Genomic DNA, 26,433 nt, shown 5'->3' with positions numbered 1-26,433 from the left:
AAATTATGACAAATTTTATACAATTCAGTTTTTGTGACAGGATGCTATAGTGATACCATGAGTAGATTGGTGCATATCTTTAACATTATTTATTTAGCATATTTTTATACTGCCCAAAATGTACGTCTCCAGGTGGTTTACTACAAAAAACAGAAGAGTTAAAACATTAATTAAAACAGATAAATGACAACAGATAAATTAACACATTGGTTAAAACAAACAACAACAAACTAAAACATAAGAATTTAAAGTCTTAAAACAATATTTTAAAATGAAGTTAAAACCATTAAAACTGTATTTTAATCTGTTTTATGTGGATTCAGTCTCAGTTTGTTTTCCTTGATCTAGCCCATCACCGCTTCCAGGCAGGCATCTAGGGAAGTTATGCCCTCTCCCGATGATGCTGACATGGAGAAATAGATATGGGTGTCATCAGCATACTGAGAAATAGATTTGGGTGTCATCAGCATACCCTGCACCAAATCTCCTGATAATCTCTTCCAGCGGTTTAAATGTAGATGTTAAACAACATTGGAGACAATATGGAGCCCTGAGGGAAACCATACAAAAGTTCAGATTTTGAAAAACAATGGTCTCCAAGGGACACCATCTAGAACCTGCCCAAAAGGTTGGAGCGGAACCACCTCAAAGCAGTGCCTCCCACTCCCAACCCCCTCAGACACTTCAGAAGGATACTATGGTTGATAGTACTGAAAGCTGCCGAGAGGTCCAAAAGGACCAACAGAGTCACACTTCCTCTGTCAATTCCCAGTTGGAGATCATCCATCAGGCTGACCAAGGCAGTCTCCACCCTTTAGCCTGCCTGAAAGCCAGTTTGAAATGCATCTAGATCAGGGGTGGGGAACCTTGGCCCTCCAGCTGTTGTTGAACTACAACTCCCATCATCCCATTGTGGCTGGGGATGATGGGAGTTGTAGTTCAAACAGCTGGAGGGCCAAGGTTCCCCACCCCTGGTCTAGATAATCAGTTTCCTCCAATACTGTCTGGAGCTGGGAGGCCACCCTCTCAGTTACCTTGCCCAGCCATGGAAGGTTGGAAACAGGCCTGTAGTTGCTCAATTCTGAAAGATCCAAGGTAGGCTTCTTCAGAAGCGGTCTAATAATTGCTTCCTTAAGACAAGGAGGCATCCTACCTTCCCTCAGAGATGCATTTATAATATCTACAGGTACCAGGCCTTCTACAACAATTCCCTCTTCCAGATAGTATAAGCCATGTCGGTCAAGGGTCAAAAGAACAAGTGGTAGGTAGCACCATTCCAATCAGCTTGTTCACATCCTCAGGAGTCACAAACTGGAACTGATCCAATTTAACCACACAAGAGGAGTCGCTGGACACCTCCACATCAGACACTGAGGTAATTGTGGAGACGGAATCTAAGTCGGCCCGAAAAGAAGAGATTTCCCCCACAAAGAATTCATTGATCATATCACAGCGGGTAATCGATGGTTCCAGATTCTGATTCAAGGGAGGCGGGGCACATATGAGCCCTCTCATGCTCCTAAACAACTCAGCCAGACGTTAACTTGCAGATGCAATACAGGCAGAAAAGAATCGCTTCTTTGCCACACGTATCGCCTGAGCATAGATCTTCAAATGCACTCTGTGTTGTAATCTGTCAGATTCGAGTAGAGTCTTTCTTCACTTGCGCTCCAGTTATCTACCTCGCTGCTTCAGCCCCCATAGTTCTTCCGTATACCAATAGGCTAATTTTGAAGCGGGTTGGAGAGGACACTTAGGAGCGATCATGTCTACTGCCCCAGTGAATTTGCTGTTGCAGTTCTCCACCAGAGTATCAACAGGATTGCTGGCAAAGCCAACATTAAATCCCTCCACGGCTTCTTGGAATCCTACTGGTTCCAATAACCTTCTTGGGCAGACCATCCTAATAGGCCCTTCAGCCCTGCAAAGGTGGGAAGTGACTGTGAGTCTAACCTTAACCAGATGGTGGTCCATCCATGACAATGGGGAAATCTCAGGAATCCCCAGCGAAGGAACACCACCCTGATCAGAGTGAAAGACCAAATCAAGCATGTGACCAGCAACGTGCATTGGTCCCGAGACCACTTGGGATAGGCCCATAGTTGTCATGGCCGCTATGAACTCCTGAGCTGCCCCTGGACAAATTGGTCCCAAAATGAACATTGAAGTCCCCCAACACCACAAGCCTGGGAGACTCCAACACCAAGCCCGAGACCAAGTCTGTCAGCTCAGTTAGGGACTCTATTCAGCAGCGGGCGATTGGTACACCAACAGAAGTCCCTCGTCCCCAAACTTATGTACACACATTCTATATGGTCTGACACCTCAACAAGCATCCTGGTGATCATGTTCTTATAGACCACAGCCACTCCACATCCCTGCATCCAGAATTAAATCATGAATGGTTTCTCATTTGTTCTGGACCAACCTGGCATTACAAAGGAGCAAGGTGAGGTTCCAAGGGTGGTTGGCACTGCTCCCTAAGGTCAAAGAGCTGGCAGGGCAGCTGGAAGGGGAAACAGCTGTTATATTTCCAATTCCCCTTCTCTTGTAATGACCCACTGACCTGCCATCGTTACTTCTGTTCTGTTCACCACCACCACCACCAGAATGGCTGCTCCATAATCATTGGATATGCCCCCTGTTTCCCCATCTCCAGCCAAACCCAGACACATTATAAGAGAATCACACACAGGTTTCAACTAAAAACAGAAGCCAAACTATTAAATTGCCCCCTCACTTGCGAGTACTTGAACCAAGAAGACTGGCCATCACCCTTGTTTTCCCCTGAAGTGGCTCCCCCAAAAGGGGCGACCCCCTTTGGTGCCTCCCCACTGCCAGCACCCTATATAGCCCTGAGCAGGGAGCTCTAGGCAGCTGGAGTCCAGGAAACTGCCAAGTCACCTCCTGGACTCCATTCCTGCAAAGCCTCAGCACACAGCCAGTCCTTGGGGGCAGATAGCAAACAGGCACAGAAGGAGAAGCAAACAGGCAGGCAGGAGTCCCCCACCCTGGGGTCTGCCTAGGAGCAAATAATATTACTGGGTCTTATTTATTTATCTATCATATTTCTATTCCACCTGATATTGTCATCTCTAGGCGGTCTACAAAGTTAAAACACAGCAAATGTAAAACAATATAAAACAGTTAGACTTCACAAAACAAGTAAAAAACAATCTCAAAATATTAAAAAATATATATTATTGCACCCCCAGGCCCCAATAAAGACAAGAGACGTATAGTTGGATGAACTAGGGCCGCTTTATTAATATAGTTAATATAAATCCTGCTGCAAGGCATGACAACTCAGACTGCGGTTACCCCAATTAAGGGTCAGTCTTATAAGGAAGCCCGCCCAATCCTGCGTGAAAGACCGAGTGTTATTTCTTCCTGAACTTAATCCGGACATCATAACAGGCACTGGGTGAAACCCCTCTGAGGGGAGGTCAGACAGCTCCACCCATCCAGGCCTTAAAACTCTGAGTGATGGGTGCCAGCCTGCCCCTGAGTAGGGGCGGTTCCCAGCCCAAGGGTGCAAAACCTGCAAGGGTAGTTCCTTGGCTTACCTAGACTCCATTAAACGGTCCTCCAATCAGGCACCAATCAATACACTTGAACTAACCTGCACTCATCGACCACAAAAGTCGGGCAAACCTCAGTTTAGTCTGGCTTACTACCCCTCCAAAATTCCACAAATGCCTCTCTGTAAATCCCAAAGAAACAAATCATTACCCTGATAGGAGAACACTGTCCTTCAGAAATAAGGCCTCATTTCACACCCTGATATCAGGGTGTGGAATAATATGATCGCTTGCAAAATTAAGGCTTTTCACATAGAAGCCCGATATCATTCCTGCCCAGGTGTATCCCCAACAGGTTAGAGACCCCATGTATTGCCAATATGGCAATTGAAGATGGGCGTGAAGAGACTTCTAACAATTCCAAAACGTCCCAGCAGTCTACTCTGGCTACACCAGGGAGGCCCGGCTGGGTACTTATGCCTGGTCTCGAACTTGACAACTGATCAGAGCATGGGAAGCAGAAGACTACCACTGAAATGGGAAAATCAAAGAAATTAACCGTTCATAATCCACCATCGATAATGCTGCAAGGGGTGGGGGCTCGGACACCCAAGAATCAGAGTGGTTGGCCCCTGTATGGTGAGGGCCTGAAAGGATTGTTGGGGAGAGACAGCAAAGAAGCCAAATAGGCTTATGTCTCTGACTTCACAGTGGAGGATATTGACCAATCAATCTCTTGAATTAAGCATTTTCAGGACAGGATCCAGAAAAAATTTGCTAGTTTCGTAAGAACAATGTTCAAAATAGTCAGTAAAAATTCCATTAAATAATCATCATATTAACTAATTCACCAACAGCCAGCTGGTATTTACTAAATGAGTTCAAGGAATTCAAATGTAAAATGCTGGTCTCCCAGCAATAAAAACTGGGTTGTATTATGAAATGTTTAGAAGGCAACCAGTGCTAATCTTAAACTAATTACTTAGCTCTCAGTTAGCTCTCAGTTTAGGTCTTCCACTTTTTCCAGTGGAAACCCATTGCTGAATATTAAAGCAATTACTTCTCCCCTGGCAAAAATGTGGAACTTATCCCGACAGACAGCTCTATGGGAAGACTGAAAAATAACTAATGTACTCCGATTCTCAAGAAGGATTAGAGATTGGGGAGATTCAGAAAAATTTGAGGCTGGTTAGCATTCACTGGGGTGCCGGGCATTTGATGGCAAGCATACTTAAAGACAAAATTGTTAATACTTAGAAAAGAGCCTCGCTGTAGAAAAACCAGCATGGCTACTGCTAAGGGAAGTCTCACCTCACCTACCCTATGAGTACATTGAGTACATCAACAGGCATGTACGTTATGATGATGACATCCACCCCAATCAAGATGGTGATGAGCATTTGAGGTGCAAGAAATCTAACTTGTGAACCTCAATCTGCCAAATTTAATCCAGATGTAGAGACAGTGAAAAGAAAGTAGGCTGATTAATTCATACTAGAGCAACTTGTTAGCTTTTTAAATAACATAATTTGAACTTAATTCTGATCATCATTTTAGACTGACTCCCCACCTATTTACTTAATCTGGTTAAGTTTTTCACCTTCATTTTACATTGTCTCCACTCAACTGTTGTGAGCCGATCCGAGCAGTAGCATACTGGAAGGGCAGAGGATAAATATTTTGAATGAAATCATAAATAAAAGTAATCCAGTTGACACAATATATATGGACTTAACAAGATCCTTACCAAAAGCCTTTGACTAAATTTAACAATTATAGAATGGGAACAGTGTGATGTAATGGTCAATGTTGGACCAGGCCTGATGAGACCTAAGTGCTGATCCCCATTTATCCATGAAATTCACCAAGAGACTCTGGGGTATTCACTTACCTCTTGGCATACAAATGGTAACTAAACAAAGAACAGACACAGAAGGTAGAAACAATGGACATCCTTCCCTTAAATAGAAGTAAGAAGTGATCTGTACTGGTACCCGATCTTAATTGAAGAGCAGTTAATTTCTACAGATCAGGGCTTCTAAAACAACTCAGACAAGAATACCAGCACAAATTAGCTCAAAGCAACCAAGTAATACTTATTTATGAGGGGGGAAAACACTGACACTGAGAGCTAAGTAATTAGCTCAAGACCAGTGATGGTAGTTAAATAATAATAATAATAACTTGGTCCTTTAAGGCAAGTAACACTCAAGCATACACAGCTGGGGAACTCAAAGGCTTAGAGTTATACAAGCTGCCCAATTTTGAAGCAACAGTCATTTGAAGCCCCAGAATGCTGGTGAAGGTGCTGCTGAGCAGGGAAAAGAAATATAAAGAAAGATAGCAGAATAGCTTGATGTCTGGGAAAAGATACTGAGAGTTTTCCTGCATCTCTGGGTGCAAAATGAGGTGAAGCCAGCAGAGAGATGTGCTGAAGAAAGTTGTGCTTGTTGAATGGCTGCTCCTCATGTAGCTGTGAAAGGTGGAAGAACAAATGAGCAGCCACTACAACCTAAAGATAGGTCTGCCATTGACAAAATAGTACTACTCAGTCAGAGCAGGATGATGATTCTCTAATACATCCAAATTAATCCCAAAGCACTACTTTTAGAGAAAGACCATAAAACCTTTCATTATAAGAAAGAAAAATGACCTTTAAAAATTACTCTAAATAGATGGGAAAGTATTCCTTACTAGTCAGATATTCTGTAAGAGTAAAGAGGGTGTAGGGGGAAAGGGGGGGGGGTTAACCCAGCAATATTCTTAAGCTGCTACAACCATTTCCTCAGGTGTAGCCAGTTCATGTGCAGTACTAACAGTTTATTAGGTCTTGCTGCCTTTGCCCCAGTGACTGACCAAGAGGCAAGTGATCCATTTGCATATGCAGCTGCTCAAAGTTGAAAACAACTAAAATCAATTGCTCATCAGATTTTAAGGGGAAAGGGAATCAATTGGAAGGAACACAAAAGTGTTCAACTGTTTAACTCATTTAACTGCAAAAGCAAGGAATGCATCAGAAAAGTAGGAAGCAACACTAAAAAAGTTAATTATTCTTGAAAGCACAAGAGAAACCAGATTAAAGTATAAGCAAGAGAGTGCAAGTGCTTGTATAGGGACAATGAAAGAATAGTAACACTACTAACAATTATAATTGACCATGTTAAAGGACTGGGCAAACTAATAGATTTGTGAAGAAAGAGCAGCAGAGTAACCAAAGTAAAGGGTAGTGAATCAATGAAGCAAGCAAGCAATAGAACTGAAATTAATCATATTTTCCAAATTGAGGGGGGGCAATGGAACCTATCAAAGTATTTAAAAAGAGAGAGCACAAAAGTGACTTAAACAAACAATAATGAACTGATAAACCATATGACCAATAGCCCAGAACTAAAGTGGCAGCCTCCTTGGACCCAAAGAGAAGTGGAGTCACCACAGCAGTCAAAAAGGAATAGCCTTCACTGCTGAATAACCTTCACAGCAGAGTCCCTTCACAGCAGAAGATAACTGCCTGCTTAGTCCAAGCAACTAAGAGTGAGTGTTATGGAGCTGGCTTTTAAAAATGCTGCTCCTGAAATCAGATTGGCTGGTCCATGTCACGTGGTGGACTTCAAAATGGCGGCCTCCATGCTTGTCTCAAGGACCCAGGAGCACAATCCCACCCCCCACAGTTGCATGAAAGTGGTGGGGAGCAGCTTAATTTTTAAAATTTCAGTTAAAGACAGGTACATCTTGAGATACTTCCTGAAAGGAGAAAAATGAGATGCTCTGATTTCAAGAGGGAACATATTCCAGAGCCCTGGAACAGCCACAGAAAAGGCCTGATCATGAGTCACCACCAAATGAGCTGGCAGCAACCATAACCAGATTTCTCCAGATGATCTTAAGAGGCAGCAGGGTTCATGATAGAGAAAGCTCTCTCTTAAGTACCCTGGACTCAATTTTGAAGTTAGGTTACAGTTATTTCTGAAAAGGAAGTCTGCTTTGTTTCCTTCTCATTTTCAATTTAAATCACAAAAACTGCAGAATAGTAACGTGCTCTCTGTAGAAATCTGAGAAGCATTTTCTTTATGCACAGTCATACACTAAGCAGCTGTGAATCACCAGCTATCTCAGCTCATGGTATATGAAGGGGCAAGTAACTAAAAAATGCTTTCTGTGTGCTCAGTGCAGAGACACTTTGATCAGATTAGAGTCAGAAGGCATTTACAGAAGAGTAAGGAAAAGAATCTTCAGCTGCAACAGTGCACTCTAGAGCAGGGATTCTCAACATTGGGCCCCAGATGTTATTGGACTTCAACTTCCATAATCCCCAGCCACTTTGGTTGGGGATTATGGGAGTTGAAGTCCAATAACATCTGGGGACCCAAGGTTGAGAATCCCTGCTCTAGAGGGTGATCACCAGGGACAGTTTAAGCTTTTTGCCACCCACAGCCAAAAAAGGCTTTTGCCACCCTTTAATCTTAAACAAAAAAGGTTTGGAGGACTCTTTCCTCGCCCACTCTACCCTTGCTGCAGCCGCTGCTCCCTACATTGAGGGGCGGCAACATTTGAGGAGAGGCAAAATTTGCTGCTCCTCCAATTTTACCACCGTAGGCAAATGCCTACTCTGCCTCTCCGTTAATCCACCACTGGTGATCACCTTCACATGTTGAAGCCACCCATGCAGAAAACCTACACTGAAACAAAATATTTTTCAGTAAGTTTCCTATCTTTTAAGATTTCTGCAGCACAGAAGTGAATGAAGGAAGATAAAAGTTCTTAACTGCTCATTGCCTTTGCTGTGAAACTCTAAGGACGTAGTGCTTATCATAATAGTTGAAGAATCTTTTAGTTTCAGAATATGCACTAGGGAACTTCAGCCCACAGTTCTATATACCCTTACTTGAAAGGAAGCTTCTTTGAAATCAGTGGAACTTAACTTGCAAATAAATGTGATAAATCATGGTGTATGCTAAACAAATGGGTGGCTCTTGGTTTCTAATTTGCATTCAAAAAAATGAAAAGCTCTAGATTGATTTAAATGAAATGCTACAGAAGGATATATCTTAAAGTATTGCTTCCCTTGGAAAACTGCAGTAAACACTCCAGTTCATGTGCAATGTTTCACATTCCTGTTTGGAGCTGGAATATAATCTAAACTGATTTGTTCAGCACTGGGTGCTGCTGTAATCGTGTTTGTCAGCAGGACAGTTATGAGCTTGCTGGTTAATGCATGCTGCTCTTGACACAGACACTGCCTTTGCAGGAAGTTCAAAGACTCTGTAGAAACAAAGGAATTCTGAGAAAAGAAATTACTAGTTGATAACATGTGGAATAGATAAAAAGAGTCTTACTGACCAAATAAGAACTGTATGCAAACTGTAGTGAACGTATAAATCTACTTCCTTGTATTCTGATGCCTAAAATGTAAAGGCCATTGTTACATTTGCCAGTGTTTGTTTTATTTTTCACATTGCTGGTCTTTGTTTTATTTTTCACAACCATTATTTTTATTTCTTATATTGCAGAAACTCTACCTACTGTATGAAAGTATCCATTTCGCTGACAGTGGGTGAAAATGACACTGGCCTCTGCTACAATTCAAAGATGAAATACTTTGAAAAAGCTGAACTTAGCAAAAGCAAAGAAATCTCATGCCCTGACATACAGGATTTTTTAATGCCATATAGAGAGCCTGAAATCCTGTGGTATAAGGTAAGAAATAGGAAAGGCTTCGGTTGTTCCTATATTGTGCCATGTTCTGCTGCATTTTCAGTAATCTGAACATTTTACTTTAACATTATGTATAGCTTGGTGAGATTAGGAAACTAATAAAGAAAAGGCTAACAGTATGTGTGAGAGTGGCCACAGTATACTTGCTGGGCAAATGTCTTAATGCATCATTATCTTTGTTGGGCAACAACCGGAAAGGAAATGAAGTGAAATTCTGTCTCTGAGATATGTTTAGTTTTATACAGAACTGCTGTTCGCTTTACATTTCACTGAAAGTGACTGGACCCCCTCAAGTCATTCCTGTATCTGATATAAATAGCAATAGGAAAAGTAATAATGATGCATGTGGCTGGTGCGCTAACAGACTTGAATCCAGCTGGTAGTTTATAGCATTTATTTATTCTATTTATAGTTTATTATAAAAATAGTTTTCTGGTCTGTGAGTGAATGGAAGATCTTTTGTCTGACTGTTGCAAGTTGTGTTCAGGCTGCCATCACCAAATCATCAAGTAAGTTGATGGGTGCACCAGAAAAGGCCTGACTCTGCTCAGCTGGCCTCAGCATGCACCATATGTCCTTATACTTCTACACATGTACAGTGATGTTGCAGAACAAGCAATTGGGAAAGCCAAATCCAAAGGCTATCTGGTTCAAAATGGGCTCCATTTTGCAATGTTTCCAAAGCTGTGGCAGCCCATCTCTTCACCATCTCCTCTGTAAAACCTACCCAGGCAAAAGGTGAAGGTGGCAAGAATTTGCTGCAGTGTTGACCTCAGGCATAAGAATGGGTTGTTCCTGAAAACAGGCACAACCTCCTCCATTTACAGTGAGAAGTATGGAAGCTACATTTCTCATGCTCCCCCGTGCTGATTGACTAATGCCACAAGCTCTCAGCTTGCTGTCTGAAAGAGGAACACAACGGGGAAAGACTAGTGCAGCTTGAGAAAAACTGAGCCGATTTCAATCTGGGCTCAATCAATGCAATCAAAATCTGGAAATTTTGATTGCATTGTTGATGCATAAAGAACATCTGTGATGGCAAAAACTGCTATACTTTGAGCCAAGACACAATATTCTCAAGTTGAAATGACAAATCAGAAAACTCAATAGCTTACATTTTAAATTTCCTGTCTTGGATTGAGTCAAGGTCATAGGAGCCCTACTCACACATTATGTCCAACACTTGTACAACTCGTGCACATTATGTTGATCACAGGTACAGCAGTATACTTCCTGTGTCATGCATTCAAGGGACTTCTACCCCGGTTCACTTTTAAAATAAACACAGGTACAATCATCCATGCAAAAACATGTACAAGTGTAAAGACATACATCTGTACACTTGTACAAAATAATGTCTGAATAGGTCTAGGAAAACAATAATATCCACACTTTAGAATTTCCTATAAGTTTTAAGGACTTGCTACATTTCTTGTGCCCCTGAGTTGCAGGGGCCTAAAGCAAGCTATTTAAATTGTAGGATATCATGAATAATCAATAATTAACAACATTCTGTAGAAGCAATGGAAGCGATACAGGCTTACAGTACAAGACCTTTATAAGCAAGTGATACAAGGCTTGTTGGATATGCCATTTTTAAAAGGCAAAAGTTTCCATAATATGGTGGTAAGAAAACAATCTACATTGTCACTAGTTGAGGGAATAAATAGCAGAACTAAATTAAAGCTCTTATCATTGTCTCATTTATTATCTTATGTACTAAGATAACAATCAAGATAACAGTTTAAACCAAACCAAACCCACACCTAGTTGTTTAATTTTCTAATCAGAAGCTAAAAATAATTACAATCAGAAAGCAATTTGCAGGGTGTTGCTGGGAGGTGCTTGCACAGATACACAGTTTGCATTGATCAGCATCTCACGTATACACACATGGTACTGTGGTTTGCACAGTCACAGAAAAAGACCATTGCAATTTTACAAATCTTAATGGTTGCATGAACAGCTTCACATTTAGACCATCTGGGGAAGATGAACATTTAGCCCACATTTAGGCACGTTTGATATACACCACTCATCTGTGTAAGATATAACCTTGATGAACCTGCATGCTCTTGACCTAAAACACTTTGTGGGGACTGACAACTAATGTGAACTCATCCTCTCTAATAAAACGCTTGGTGTCCGTCCGTGGACGGGCACCAAGCGTGTGTTCGTGCCTCCCTGCCCTGTTCTGCGCCTGCGCGAAGCGCAGGCGCAGAACAGGGCAAGGGAGACACGCTCGCTGGTACCCAGCGGACATCTTGGGCGGCCAGAAGCGGCTGCTCAGAAGAAGCCGGGAAGAGGCGGCGAGGGAAACGGCGGGGCCAGAAGCGGCCGCCGCGAAGATAGGAAAGAGGCGGAGGGGAAAGAGGCGGCGGGGGAAGCCGGCCGAGGTGGTGGCGGAGCCACCGCCGAGGCCTGGCGTCGCCGCTAAAGCCGGCCAGGGGGAAAACTTTGGGGCCCGACTTCCCCACACTAGAGCCCGACATCCCCGCACCCCCCCCCCATGAACAAGGGCCAACATGGCCCAGGAAAATGCCACCACGGCGGCCGCCGCCAACCGCCCTCCCAGTAGCCCGATCCCGCCTTCCCCGCTCCCCCACACATGAACAAGGGCCAACATGGCCCAGGAAAATGCCTCTGCGGCCGCCGCCACCAACCACCCACCCAGCTGCCCGAGACCTCCTTACCCAAAGAAGAACCAACCCCGACGACCGAGGAAAAAGGAGCTCACAAAAAGAGCTCCTCTCTCGGCAAAGACACTGCCCAGACTGCCGCTGGGCGTCCTTTACGCCCAATGCAACAGTCCGGGATGAGGCTTGCCCGAGAAATGAGCTCTGCTTGCGAGCTCCTTTCTCCGTCGCGTTCCAAACAGTGAGTAAAGTTGCCAGGTTGGGGGGGGGAGCGCAAGACTCTTCTGGGCAGGGGAGAGGGGGAAGGGGGGAGGGCAAGTGGGGGAGGGGGAGGGCAAGAGGGAGGGTTGGAGGGGGGAGGGCAAGAGGGAATGGGGCAGGGAGGAGGGCAAGAACGAGTGGGGCAGGGGGGAAGAGGGAGGGCCAAGAGGGAGTGGGTCAGGGTGGAAGGGCAAGATGGAGTGGGGCATGGGGAGGGGAGAGGGCAAGAGGGAGTGGGGCAGGGGGGAAGAGGAAGGGCAAGAGGGAGTGGGGCAAGAGGGAGTGGGTCAGGGGGGAGGGCAAGAGGGAGTGGGGCAGGAGGAGGGGAAAGGGCAAGAGGGAGTTAGGCAGGGGGAGGGGGAAGGGAAGGGCAAGAGGGAGTAGGGTGGCAGGAGGGACTGGGGCAGGAGGCTGAGAGGAAGGGGAGGGTGTGAGCAGGGTGGGAGGGGGAGGAAGAGAGGCCAGAGTGTGGGGCAGGAGGGAGGGTGGGACAGGAGAGACAAACACACACACACACACACACACACACACACACACACACACAAAGGAAAAAAAGATGAAGAACACATAAAGGGGGGTAAAAAGGCTAGCGCCCGTTGTTATAACGGGCTTAAAAATACTAGTTCAGTATAATAGTGGAGTACTCCATTATTAAGAGTTTGGAAAAAAGGTGTTGTCCTGTATGTCAACGATTCTTTAGAAGAACGAATCCTACTTAAATTGCAGGGAGAGCAAAAGACTATTAATTTGTCTGGTTCTGTAAGTCTATAGTTAGGTGATTATACAGATTCACCTCCTGTGTATGTTGTCCTATTTGCAGCACTAATAATATCTTATAAAACTAAGCTTTGGGAAAAATATGTTAGGCTATTCAGTATTATTCCAGGAAAGCACATTTGCCCACCAAAAAACCCCAAAACAAATGGCCTGCAGTGTGCTGGTTTTTAAGATTATATCTGGAAACTTCTACAGTTTTTTTTTTTAAAATAAATGCATGCTCCGTTGCTCATTTAAAGTTAGATATCCCTAAGTGGATCAACATAAAGGAAGCTCAGAATTTTAATATTTGTTAAAATTTTAGCTAACTTCATGGTACATTTGAATTTTTACATTAGTAAAATTATTTATTTTCAGTTTGAATCCAAAGGAAATGCTGACACTAATTGCAGTGGTTCAGATCCAGACTACTGAATTGGGGGCATAATGTGGGCTGCATGCTCACTTTTGGGAACCGGATCTATTTGTGTGTTGCCCAGTATTCAGTGGAGAAGGCAAATTTCTACCTTCTCCTCGGATCACTGTAACTTGTAGAACTATGTCCTTGATGGTTATGTAGCTCTCAGACATACCTCCGTGTGTCACAAGCACTTCTGGGGGAAGGAGCAATAGAAGACATTCATCCTCCACATTGTGCACTGGGCACAGACTAAATGGGGAAGGCTGCCAAAGTGCTTGCAAAGCTCACCGTTCTACGTTCAGTTCAGTAATCCAGTTCTGAGCCAGGCAAGCAGTAGGTTTGAGCCACCATGGAGTGGAGGGCATTGTTGGGGTACAGGACTGAGTTCACCCTAATCCCTCTGCGCTGATGCCCAAGGATGTGCACAGAACTAGATGCAGGTGGCTCGATGGCAGGGGGGGTCTCACTTACGGGGCGTTCTCTCCCTACGGGGCATCAGCATACTTCCCTGCCGCCCCATTTGTTCTTTGGCTGGAAGTAGCTGGTGTGCGTGCACCCATGCACATCATGAGCACTCACTCACCCAACGTGCATGAGCACAAGTGTGACATGCATGCGCCTGGCGAGCGCACGCATGCCAGCTACTCCCTGCCACTTTCGGCTGAAGAGCGAATGGGGTGGCAGGGAAGTTCGCTGCCACCCCGTAGGATGTGTAAAATGCCGGGCAGCAGCAGCGGACAAGTGGAGGGAGGGATAAGTGCACCCTCCCCTGGCCTTCAAGTGAGACACCCCCCCACCTTTGAACTTTGAACCCCCCCGTGTTTGAACCTGTTCGAGGGATGTGCACAGAACCGGTCCAGAGGCACCTACGAACTGGTTCGAAGAACCAGTGGTTCTGCCGTTTCGACACCAGGTGGGATGGCTCTTGAAGGGCAGAGGAGGGCGCATTTACCCATCCCGGCACTTTTTCCCTGCTGGTCCTCTGTTTCTTTCCAAAATCCATAGGGCGGAAGCATACCTCTCTGCTGCCCCTTCCCCCGTGGTTGCCCGGAAGTTGGCGGAAGTATCACCTGTGTGTGCACCCACCGGCACACCTGTGCTCATCCTCCACAAACAGTGCATGTGCACGTCACGCATGCGATGTGCGCAATGGGCACACGTGCGGTGGGTGCACGCACAGGCGATACTTCCTCCAATTTCTGGGCAACAACGGGGGAAGGGGCAGCAGGGAGGTACACTGCCACCCCATGGATTTTTGTAATTATCGGAGTGCCAGCGGGGGGAAAGTGGGGGGAGGGGTAAGTGCACCCTCCCCTACCTTAAAGAGCCACCCCACCCAGCATCGAACCGCAGCTCCGCGGTTCCGTGCACATCACTACTGTTCGAAGGCCCATAAAAGGGCCTCTAAACAGGTTCGTGTACATCCCTACTGACACCTACAGCCAAATAAAATTTGTTGAGACCTGTCCTATGGATTTAACAACTGCATGACTAGCAGAAATGCATCAGGTAAAGCCTTTCTTGGAATGGAAAAATCTTCACCTGCTGAATTTCTGTCTTTCATACAAAAGCACAGACATTCTGCCAGGAAAAAATGTCAATGCTAAATACTGCTTGTTACATTGTTAAGCATAATTCTCTTAAAAACATTATTCTCAAATGTGATATTAATGTTCAAGGAACTTTCAAGCCTTATAGGGGGAATGAAATATCTGACTGGTATCCAATCTGTTGTCATGGTGATGGATTTTTTAAAGCTTTTTCTGTATAACACAGCTAACTTTATGGTGGCTCAGCATATTTGAGAAATCATTAAGTACCTCAAGATATTTCCTTAGGTAATTTCAGATATTACATAATCATACCAAATTAGCTGTACTGCCTTCCAAAGACGAAGCTGCTATCAACCATTTTCATGATGTTTTTTAAGCACTCACTTTGCTGCATTTTTCCCCCCTGGAGTGACTCTCCATTGAACACAAATTAGTTACTCCATGTTTATGGAACTAGAAGGGTACTGCATCAGATTGATATGAGTAATCTGGAACTACTGCCCTGCCATGTTATGTTTAGAAGAAACTTCATATGCTTCCATGTTCAGAGGCAGGATGCCTCCAAATAGTTTCAAAGAAGTAACAGCAGGAGAGGGGGCATGATCTCCTGGTTGTGTGGCTTCTCAGAGCATCTGGTGGGCCGCTGTGGAAAACAGGGTGCTAGAGCAGATAGACCTTGGGTCTGATCCAGCCAAGCTGCTCTTACGTTCTATTTGCGTGTGAAATCATGTGATAGATGAATGGGGATGGTTGTTCCTGCTGTCTATGATCTATGTATGATCTGCTCTCTATGAATCTGCTCTCTGTGTATCTGCCACTAATTTGGCATTTCAACATGGCTATTTGAGAACTGCAGAACATCCAGAATTAGAGCTTGCTGAACCCATTAGGAATTTCTTTGTTTGTGAAAGTATATTAGAAGCAACTGCTTTCAGAAACTATAAAGATAATGCTAATTACCTAATGTTAATTAAACCACCCAGAGATGCAAGTTTTGGGCGGTATAGAAATATGTTCAATAATAATAATAATAATAATAATAATAATAATAATAATAATAATAATAATAATAAGCTTCTAGTTAGAGGTACAATGAATTTTGTGCAGTTTTATATTATCTCTTAACGTTGCTAGTTTGGAACAGAATTAAAAAGTGTCACATTTAAGTACATGGACTTCAGTCTGAGGAACTGTAATTATCTTTGCACAGGAATGTCAAGTCACAACCTGGAGACCAAGTATTCTGTTCAAAAAGGACACCCTTGTTCTCCGGGAGGTCAGAGAAGATGACATTGGAAATTATACCTGTGAATTAAAATACGGACTGTTTGTTGTCAGAAGAACGACAGAATTAACAGTGACAGGTAATTGCAGGTTCCTTGTATTCTATTCAACATAATGGGTATGCATGTCTTATTGGATCTTTAGTAGTTCCTTTTATTTCAGCTTTGATGATGTTGATAGCGATGCACCAGGATTTTTGCTGTGATGGGTTGCATTTTCAGGGATTTCTGTGCCAAAATAATTGTCAGGTTTCACATGGTTGTACAACATACTGAATCACCTTTTGGCTTGAATCGGTCTCCAAGACTCCTTTAATGTGAAGTAAAGAGAACTTAAGAGTCCTTAGGATTTGTGTGTTTGTATGTGTGATGGGACTGATTGACATGAATAAAGTCTCTTCTAGAATAGGCTTGTATAATGAGGTAGACTCTTATATTGAGAAGCATCTCCTGAAAACTAAAAACAATGGCCGACATCAAAAGTAACCCCTGTTGAATCTCCCAGGCTGTCTGTTGTGTGAGGGGCTATTTTGCCTTCCTGTGCCTCCCGAAACTGTCACTCTGAGACAGGGACATAGTTTAGGAAGACACCAGAGGTTGCCAAAAATCTCACACACATCCCAGTGCAATGGCAGGTCCAGACTAGAGAGTAGACAGGATATTGGCAAGCAGCCTAAGTAAAGGTATCAGACAATGTATTTGTAGGCACAATCATCATCTCCAATAACCAGGTATGTATTTGCAGATTTCTATTGCTAGAGCAGGAAAACAAAAGCATACTGCTTAATGAAAGAATACTGCGTATGTTAAACATTTGCTATCCAGCATAGGAATAAGAGAGAAGCAGATTATAACTTGCATTTTGGTCTTTCATCATCTATAGAAGCTGCTGTTTGATTTGTAGGTATGTGCAATTGATTCGGGTACAAATCAATTTGTACCCGAATCTAGCAGATTTGGGTGATTTGGAGACAAAACAAATCACCCCTGTCCATTGGCTAGATTCGGGTACAAATCGAATTGTGCCTGATTTGATTCAAATTGAGTTGAGATTCAGATCTCTCCTATGAATTTCCCCAGATTCCCAGATTTCATTTTTTTAAAAAGGCTAAGCTCTAGCCCTTGTAGAAGTGGAGTTATGGAGCAAAATGTGTGGTCACTATTTTTCAAGTGTTTGGATTCTTTGGTGTATAATAACTTTCCCTCAATGAAACCCTATGAAGATTTCACTTTCATTTTTTCTATTCATTTTGACTTTCTTTTCGACAGTGCCAACTATCAACTGCCATGTGCCAAGTACACCGCACTCCCACCCACAAGGCAGTGGGGTACTAGTCAGTTAATGTTCTAGGATTTTTTCAAGTGTTTAAGCTCTTTGGTGTCTAATAACCTTTCCTCAAAATGAATCCCTATGAGGATTCAGTATACACACTAAAGATTCTAAACACCTCAAAAATTCCTAAAATATAAACTGAGTACCCAGTGAGTTGTGAGTTGCGGGGTAGTTGGAACATGGGATGCCACTTATTCCCCACCCCCACCTACAAAGCAGTGGGGTCAAACTGAACAGAAGAAATGAAGGTGTGTAATGAAGGCACCAAAGAATCTAAACACTTCAAACATACTTTGAAAGTAAACTGAGTACCCCAGTGTGTGTGTGTGGGGGGGAGGGGTAGTTGACACATGGCAGTTGACATTTGGCACTGTCCAATAATAATCAAAATGAACAGAAGAAACAAAGGCATATAATGAATCCTCATAGGGATTCATTATGAGAAAAAGTTATTAGACACCAAAGAATCTAAACATTTCAACATTCCTAAAAATTAAAATGAGTACCACACTGTCATGCAGCTGTGTATGGGTGTGGTTGGCACTGTCCAGTGACAGTCAAAATGAACAGAAGAAATGAAGGTGTGTAATGAATCCTTATAGGGATTCATTATGAGGAAAAGTTATTATACATCAAAGAATCCAAACACTTGAAAAATAATGACTGCACATTTTGCTTCATAACTCCACTACTACAAGGGCTAGAGTTTAGCTTCTTCTTCTTCTTCTTTTTTAAATGAAAGCTGGGAATCCGTGTTAGGGTTAGGATATGGCAACTTTGAATCCCCATTGTTTCTTATGGTGGAAATGTTCACGATCAGTAAAAAATAAAACAATTCATTAAAAATCAACCAAGTGTCTCACTGCCTTGAAATTTGGTTGGTAGGTGGCACCCATGGGGACCTACCCGCCACCCAAATTTGGTGCCCCTAGGACCTTGTTAATTGGTCCAAATAAGTCTGAATCTGAATAGAATCAAAGCAAATACAAATTGAATCTGGGGTGATTTGGACAAGGTAGATTTGGATACAAAACAAATCAGTGGTGATTTGTTTTGAGCACAAATCAAATCAAAAAATTTGATCTGTGCCCAATTGATCTGATGGTAGTAACAAAAAATCAGCCGTTCAAAAACCACTTACTTACAAAATGATGATTGTTCTACTTTTCCAAACTTTCCCTCTTCCGAGTAGGGATGTGCATGGAACCACGGAGACATGGTCTGGCACTGGGGGGAGTGTGGCTTTAAGGGCGGGGGGTAGTACTTTACCCCCCCCCGCTGCTCTTCCCCCTCCGGTGCTGGACTTTTCTAAAACGTTTTTGGGGTGGCAGAGTTCCTCCCTGCTGCCCCTGCCCCCGCCGTTGTCTTCCAAGTTTACAAGCAGTAAAAGCTGGCGCCACGCATGCGCCCGTCGCGGCGTGCGTGTCCCTGTTGTGGCCGCTGGCGTGCGCGCGCACTGCATACGTTATTGTGCTAGTTTGCCATCAGAAAAAGACGAGAATGTTGAAGAAACAAAAGTGGGCAGCAGTGCAAACTGAACCTGTGAATCCCTTTCTCTGCATCTACTCCCAATTTGGTGGGTTGGGGGGGGGGCTTTTATCTGAACTATAGACTACTGTCAAACTGTAGACCATCAGAGGTTCTGGCATTCTTTCGAGTCCTCTGCAGAGTACTTGGAAACCTTTGCACCAAGTGGCACTATAGTCCATTTTTGGGATTCGTAGGAAGGCTTATTTGCTCAGGAGTGTGTAGCTCATGCATTTTTAAGCATTTGTGGCTGCTATTCTCAGCATAGCACACAATGATGCTGACATAGCAGTATGGTGATCAGTTTGGAGAATGAAGTACTATCCATAGATTATTTTATTTCTGCTTTGTGATTTTTCTCCTGGCAGAGCTTGTGAATGATTGTAGAGATGTAAAATGATTCTTGTACTTCTGTGTCATTCCAAATTATCTGTGTCATTCCAAATTATCATCCAGTTTGTATGATACCTCACTGATCTCCGTGATTTCTTAATTATGCCAGAGAGTATGCCTGTTGTGATGCCCTCCCGGCACACTCCTTTCTCCTTAAGGGATATTCCCCTTCAGGGGATGGAGCTGCTCTGGGAAGAGCATCTAGGTTCCAAGCTAACTCCTTGGCGTCTCCAAGATAGGGCTGAGAGACATTCCTGCCTGCAACCTTGGAGAAGCCGCAATGGCTTCTGTGTAGACAATACTGAGCTAGATAGACCAACGGTCTGACTCAGTATATGGTGGCTTCGTGTATTTATGCATGGGGAGGTACATGTTCATTTGAATGTTCCCTCTACAGCCATTCTAAATACTTGCTTACTTAAGTATATAAATACTTAAACAAGTATTTATATTTAAAACATATACTGTATGGAGGAGTGCAAATTGCTTGTCTTTTTACATTCACGGTTGGCTGTGGTAAAATATGTTAAGGGCCACAGGCACATACATTTGAGCTCCAATTTGAAGCAAGGTTTCCTTGTTCTGAATTTCAGATGGTATTCATTGAACCTCATTTATATGATATACATTAAAATGAATGAATATGGCTTGTAGGGAATGATATTGCCGGACTTAATCAATTTATTTGGTTAGGAACATAGGAAACTGCCATATACTGAGTCAGACCATTGCTCTATCGAGCTCAGTACTGTTATTGTCTATACAGACTGGCAGCGGCTTCTCCAAGGTTGCAGGCAGGGATCTCTCTCAGCCCTATCTTGGAGAAGCCAGGGAGGGAACTTGAAACCTTCTGCTCTTCCCAGAACGGCTCCATCCCCTGAGGGGAATCTCTTGCAGTGCTCACACATCAAGTCTCCCATTCATATGCGACCAGGGCAGACCCTGCTTAGCTATGGGGACAAGTCATGCTTGCTACCACAAGACCAGCTCTCTTCTCCTGGTTCTAGGAGCCAGCCCCAAAACTTAAGAGCCAGCTGACCTCTGTTCCACAGGGCAGGGGGAAATGAATAGATTCACCCCTTGCTGCCAGCAACACCCTCTGCTGTGTGGAAGGTGTGGACTCCTGCCCTGCTGGCCCACTCTTCCTCCTGGTCAAGCTCAGGCAGGCAATAGATGGACATGGCCAGGTGGAGAAGTGGGAAAGCAATGGGTGGTTCATTTTCCTGGCTGCCCCTGTCTGGCTCAGGCAAGGGATGGGCTGCTGTGAGCAGAAAGAGGGGAACACAACCCAGCTTAATTTTACTTGCTCACTTTTAGTCATGGTGGTCCATTTCCTGCCTGTGCCAGATGGATGTGATCAGGAAGAGAATAGCCTGCCCCCACTTTTTTTGTTTATTCCTCCTGGTTGTGTTAGTAGGACAGCTGGTTCAGGCTACATATTTACATTTCCAAATGTTATGCCATTTGCACCTCAGGATTATTAAGCCCTGAAATACATTCGCCTGTTCTCTCCCTCTCCCCCCGCCCCACCGCAGTAGGCTTTCTATTAGGCTACATCAGAAAATTTGATCCTCAAGCTATTACTTTAATCAGGAATCCTTTACAAGCAGCCATCTTCACGCACTATGAACTTTTCCCAATGGTGATACAGTCATGCTTCAGTGAAAATTATGACAAAAAATAAAATGAAAAATCCACACAGCGTACAAGAACATCATGTAAGATTCTTAGGGCCATCTACTGGCAATAAACAGATACCTAGTGCAATATGTTTAATTCAGTCTGTAGGACTGTTTATTCAATCTGAATAAACAAATGGTGTATTTTGTTAGAGGGAAAAGGCATTCCAAAGGGCACTGGTTATTGCTGTAGATGGCCAGCAGGTGGCACTAAGCATATTATATGGTGTCCTTGTATTTTGTGTGGTTTTCTTATCTCTCTCTCTCTCTCTCTCTCTCTATCTATCTATTTATTTCTCTAAGACGTACCCATGGTTAATCCCATGTGTGGCGGCTCTCGCGACAGTCCGTGATTGAGCTGCCGAGGCTAATCCCATGCATGGCAGCTCTCACGAGAGTTTGGGATTGAGCTGCCGACGGGGAGAACTAGGGGCGCAGATGGTCTGCGCCAGGTGAGCTAGTTTTATTGATTGATGTAATTTACATCAAATTTGGAATATATCACCATACAGAAGAAGTGTTGTAGCTGGGAAAGAGGGGGCCCCATTTTCACCCCTCTGTCCAGTGGTGCCCCGGAGTGAGGGAGGTAATCAAGAAAATAGGAGGGGTCCTCAGGAGCTGGGGGTCCCAGGTTCTTTAAACCCATTTGCTCAATTTTAGCTACATCCCTGTATGGAAGAGTCCTAAACGTTGTTTCTTTGGCTTCCTTGAGCTCTTTACTGCCGAGACTGAGAGAAGATGAACCTGATTGATCTCTAGCAACCAGCCTTTAAAAGAACCCTAAAAACACATCTTTCAAACCTGGCCTTCAGTGATTTTTAAATGGTTTTTAATGACCTTAATTTTTAATTGTTTTAGAGGGTTATTTATTTTGTTTTTATATGTTTTTATTTATATGAAACACCCATAGCCATCTGGGTTAGGCAATATAGAATTTAAATAAATAAATAAATAAATAAATAAAATGTGCATTGATGGGTTTCTGTCAGCATTAAACTCAGAGCTTCTGTTACAAATTGCTTTATTTGACTTCTTAGGCTTTATTTGACTTTTTAAACTTTCCTACTTAATACAATTGTTAGATTGCTACAACTTTCGTACCATTTAGGTACCCTAGATGTCCTCTCACGTGGGGCTGGAAAAATGTAAATGATCCAATGGCATGGGCAGGTCCCAATCATGCAACCATGTTGGGTCATAAATGTCTTTCCATATACATGTTTTTGTGTGAATGAATGTACATGCTTTCACTTTAAAAGTGAATGCTCAAATGCAGGCTATGGATAGGAAGAGTACTACTGGGCATGCATTGTGCATAATGTGTGAATAATTTTACATGTGCCTAGATGTGTATATGTGTGTATAGTGTACACAGATGGTATGTGCGTTGAACATAACATGTTAACAGGGCTACAGTGGAATGGAAATCAAAGAAAAGTGGGCAACATTCAGATGGAAAGAAATTGATACATCTAGCCAACTCTCATGTTGGAAACAAGATTCTGGACTAGAAGGGCCCTTCATCTGTGTCAGCGGCTTTCTGTTTTATGCTCTTGTGTGAAGGAGTGATATATTCAGTCAGGCAAAAGTCTGGTAATCTTTAAGAGAGAAACTTTGCTTCCATATAATTGCAGGTCATCCAGTCTGAGTAAAATGGTCAAGAAATGTTCAATGACACCAAATTCATTTACATGTAGCCCTGCAACAGCAGGATAAAAAGGGCTTTCAGCATTTGCATTAATTTAAATTCATCCAACTAGAATACTGCATTTGGTGCACCTTTAGTTTCTCTAAGAAACTTTTAGATAGAATGACCTTGACATGGAGTAAGATCTAAAGGTTCTGTTCCTCGATAGTCTTCCTCTGAGAACTTTGGATCCAACCCAGAATACTCAGTATCCTGTACAGAATGTTGATATTCACTTTGGTGAAGGGAAAACAGTATCCTCTCTTCCTGGTGATAGTACATTGCTACTTGTCTGCAGCAGTATGCTATCAAGGCATCTTTAATGTAAATATAGTGAAAGCATAATAAAATTCAGATTGCCTTGAAATCTTTTTGGCTGATAATAAATTACGCTATTAGGATAGAGGAATATTGCTTTCTCACTAAAGAAACAGTAGTCATAACTGTAAATGGGAAAGATAAAGTGTGATGACTTGTAACAATATGACTCCAGCTAGATACTGTTGTATTTAACGTGTAAGAGCTTTAAAAGATCACTTTCCATTTATTACACATTATGTTGCCTAAATGTGCTGCATTAAATGTCACAGAAGTTTACACACTTTCATAAAGGAAACAGAAAAGCTGTAGATCACATCACAGGGAAAAGAAATTATATCCCCTTTTCTATGGCAGTGACATTTTTATACTACTATTAAATAATGTGCTTAATTGAGAGAAATTTCTGTGGAACTATTTCTCATGACATGGAAACTGGTTCTATTAATGCAGCTTTAAGTCACATTCACCTTTTTTTGCTGCAACACCCTGCTGGCGCATATTCAGCTTGTGACTGACTACAATCCAGAGATCCTTTTCACATTTGCTGCTGCCAAGCCAAGCCACTGGCTTTCATTGTGTTAGTTTCAGCTAACTGAATACTGAACAGCCTTATGAACTGTTAGCTATCCCTCCCAGTTGTGTGTCATCTGCAGATTTGATAAAGATTCCCTCTACCCTTTAATCTAAGCAACTGGTAATTTTTTTGAAGAGGATTGGGTCCAGCAGTGGTACAGACAACAGCTCCTTACTTAATTGCACCATTTGAAATTAAATTATTTCCACTTTACAGCAATCCATTTCTGCTCATTATTATACAATACAAGATGCCTATTCCCCATTGTGGAATAGGCATCTTGTTGGAGCCTGTTGAATGAGAGAGAACAAAAGCATCACATTTAAAATATGTACCTCAAATTAAAATTACTGATTCTCATTCTTTTTTGATCTTGTTACCTGCCCTTGTCTTCCATTTCTGAATACACATTTCCATCTTGGAAATATGCTTCAACACATTAAAATTATATCACTTCACATCTTGGTTGAAGAGTTCCCCATTGTTCATTTCACAAAATCAACTCAACCAGTCTGTAAAGAACTGATTTATTTTGACAATCTCTGGTGAAGAGGGGACCTTAATACCTTTCTACCATCATGTTTTCAGATAGGAGAAGGATATAAATCAAAAGTTAAATCTTAAGGTCAGGAACTTCCTGTTCAGGTCAGACAATCTGAACCAATATATTAGGGGATTTTCAGTAAAAATTATTAGACAATACATCATTCCAGTGAATTTAAGGTTTATCTCTAATCATTCTGGAGATTACTGCAGAGCTATGGCTTTTACTAGAAGTTTGTTTCCCCCCACTTATGACAGTGGTATTCCATAAAATGGAGAAGTCATTCTAATGTTGGTAGGGGGAAAAGACACTCCCTTCCTAAGGGTCCTTTCCAAAAGTTTATTACATTAAGTTATCTTGGTTCCAATATGCATCCAAAACAACTTCTAGTCTCAGCACCACAGAAATGGAGATAGAAAAATATTAGAAAGTATCCACATTTCTCTCTTCTAGCCAATGGTATGATTTTACTCATATTCCCTCATCTAGGAATCTAACACTTCTCAACCTCTCCTCTGGGCTTCTTTAAAAAAAAAAAAATCAAACCCAGCCTCACTTTTTACCCCACATGGCTTCCATAAACTAGCTGTTTAGCATTGCCTTTCATGTTCTACTTGCTGGGCTCCATCACTCCCTTTTTTGTAATTTAATTCCTGAAGGTTAAAATGGGGAAATTGTTAGGTTTCTCTCTTCACCACCCCCATGAGTAGCAGTACAATGGGCATTTCAAAAGCTTCCTTTTGAACAAGACTTTCTGAACTCCAGATATTTCATCAGACTTCTAACAGCTACAAAAATAGATTCGTGCAATCTTTATCTCCATTGCTTAATCCCATCTCAGGGATCTGGAAACATTACGCAGTAGAAATGATAATAAAAGTCTCTCCGAGAATGTATCAAACAAATATGTGATATGATAGTTACACCAAATGGCAAGGTCCAATGGAACTTGCATAATTGATTTTTAACTAAGCAAATTTTGTTTTTCATAATGCAGCTGCTTGAACCACACGTTTCATCAGTTGGAATCTGTTTCACTGTCTGCTTTGACATGTCTTCTTAAACACATTTGAGGTCAGGTTGAAATGCTTGTACACTGCCCATTTCCTATAATAAAATGAAATGATCTGCATGCAAATAAAGATTTCTTATTAACTTCAGAGAAGGAAAATACCTTTATTGGGACCAACATTTTTTTAAATAACATAAGCAAATTACGGGGGTCTCTAGAATCTTTCATCAGGCTGGATGTTCAGCAATAAGGTTTAGGCATGACGGAAAGCCCCAAGTTCTTTTTAAAAAGATGGAATGCAGGAAATTATATATTTATTTTAGCCTCTTCTAGGTATGGGATTTCATAGTGTATTAAGTTAATTTTCTACCATGTTTAATTGGCCCTAATTGGGAGGAGAAATACCACTAAAGATTCCCAACATTGTATTACTGCATTACCAGTGTGAACTTGTGAACACTGGTAAAACACTAGAACAAAGAAAGAAAGAATCCTGATATACTGTATGTATAATCACATCAAGATTGCTGCTTCGTGCCCAGGGATTTATCATGCACATTTGTAGTGTATAGCAGATAAAATACATGAAAAATACACAACTGAAAGCTGTGGCAAACCATGTATGCAGTGTGCTATCTTTTAAATCTGGTAACTTAAAAAAAGGGAACAATAGAAGATTCAGAATTCATTAATTCCACTATAGAAAAAAGGCAGGTGATTCGGAATGCCAATCTCTAGGGAGAATTTTGTATGAGAAGTTTCATAAACATCCTTATGCATAATAGAGAATATCTCTTTGGCTATTAATTTTCTAATGTAATAAGATTCTAGAAAAAATTAAATAAATCCAGTCTTAAGGCACCCATGATGCTTATTAACTAACCTTTATAAATGTAGTTAAATGACATTTGATTTTAATGTTTCCTATTATAACTGCCGAATTAGAAGATTTCATTTTACTTTTACGTTTCCCTAGAGTATGATAAACTCAACAGCAATGTCCTTTCAGTATCATTTATTATTTCTCCTCCCCTTTCTCGAAACTTCAGATAATTGGTCTGTACAGAGTACTCCTAAGGGAGTAATCTGAGATAGTGTTCTAATAAACAAGGTATCTAAAATGTTCATATCCAAAGCTGAGTCTCTACTTGTTAGCCCTGTTGCTTCGCTTATACTTTGCTTCCTATCTTGAAAGCAGAATATGCCAATAAATATGCAAA

The 26,433-nt window shown here is 42.3% G+C and overlaps 1 protein-coding gene across 10 annotated transcripts in view; it reads left to right on the top strand.

Moving 5' to 3' along the window:
- IL1RAPL1 (interleukin 1 receptor accessory protein like 1) overlaps positions 1-26,433 on the top strand; it is a 1,164,933-nt gene that overhangs the window by 664,238 nt on the left and 474,262 nt on the right. For 9 of the 10 annotated variants that reach the window (XM_053311513.1, XM_053311511.1, XM_053311510.1 and 6 more), the window contains 2 exons: positions 9,029-9,215; positions 16,071-16,224. In XM_053311513.1, coding sequence (XP_053167488.1) covers positions 9,029-9,215; positions 16,071-16,224 — 341 coding nt within the window. Of the gene's footprint in view, positions 1-5,824; positions 5,931-9,028; positions 9,216-16,070; positions 16,225-26,433 lie in introns of those variants that run through there. The other variant, XM_053311517.1, reaches the window with a different exon arrangement.

This window comes from Hemicordylus capensis, chromosome 3 (genome assembly GCF_027244095.1).
Source record: "Hemicordylus capensis ecotype Gifberg chromosome 3, rHemCap1.1.pri, whole genome shotgun sequence".
NCBI classification, from domain to species: Eukaryota; Metazoa; Chordata; class Lepidosauria; order Squamata; family Cordylidae; genus Hemicordylus; species Hemicordylus capensis.
The sequence above is the reverse complement of the archived record's forward strand: the minus strand, read 5'-3'. Positions and strand labels throughout refer to the sequence as shown.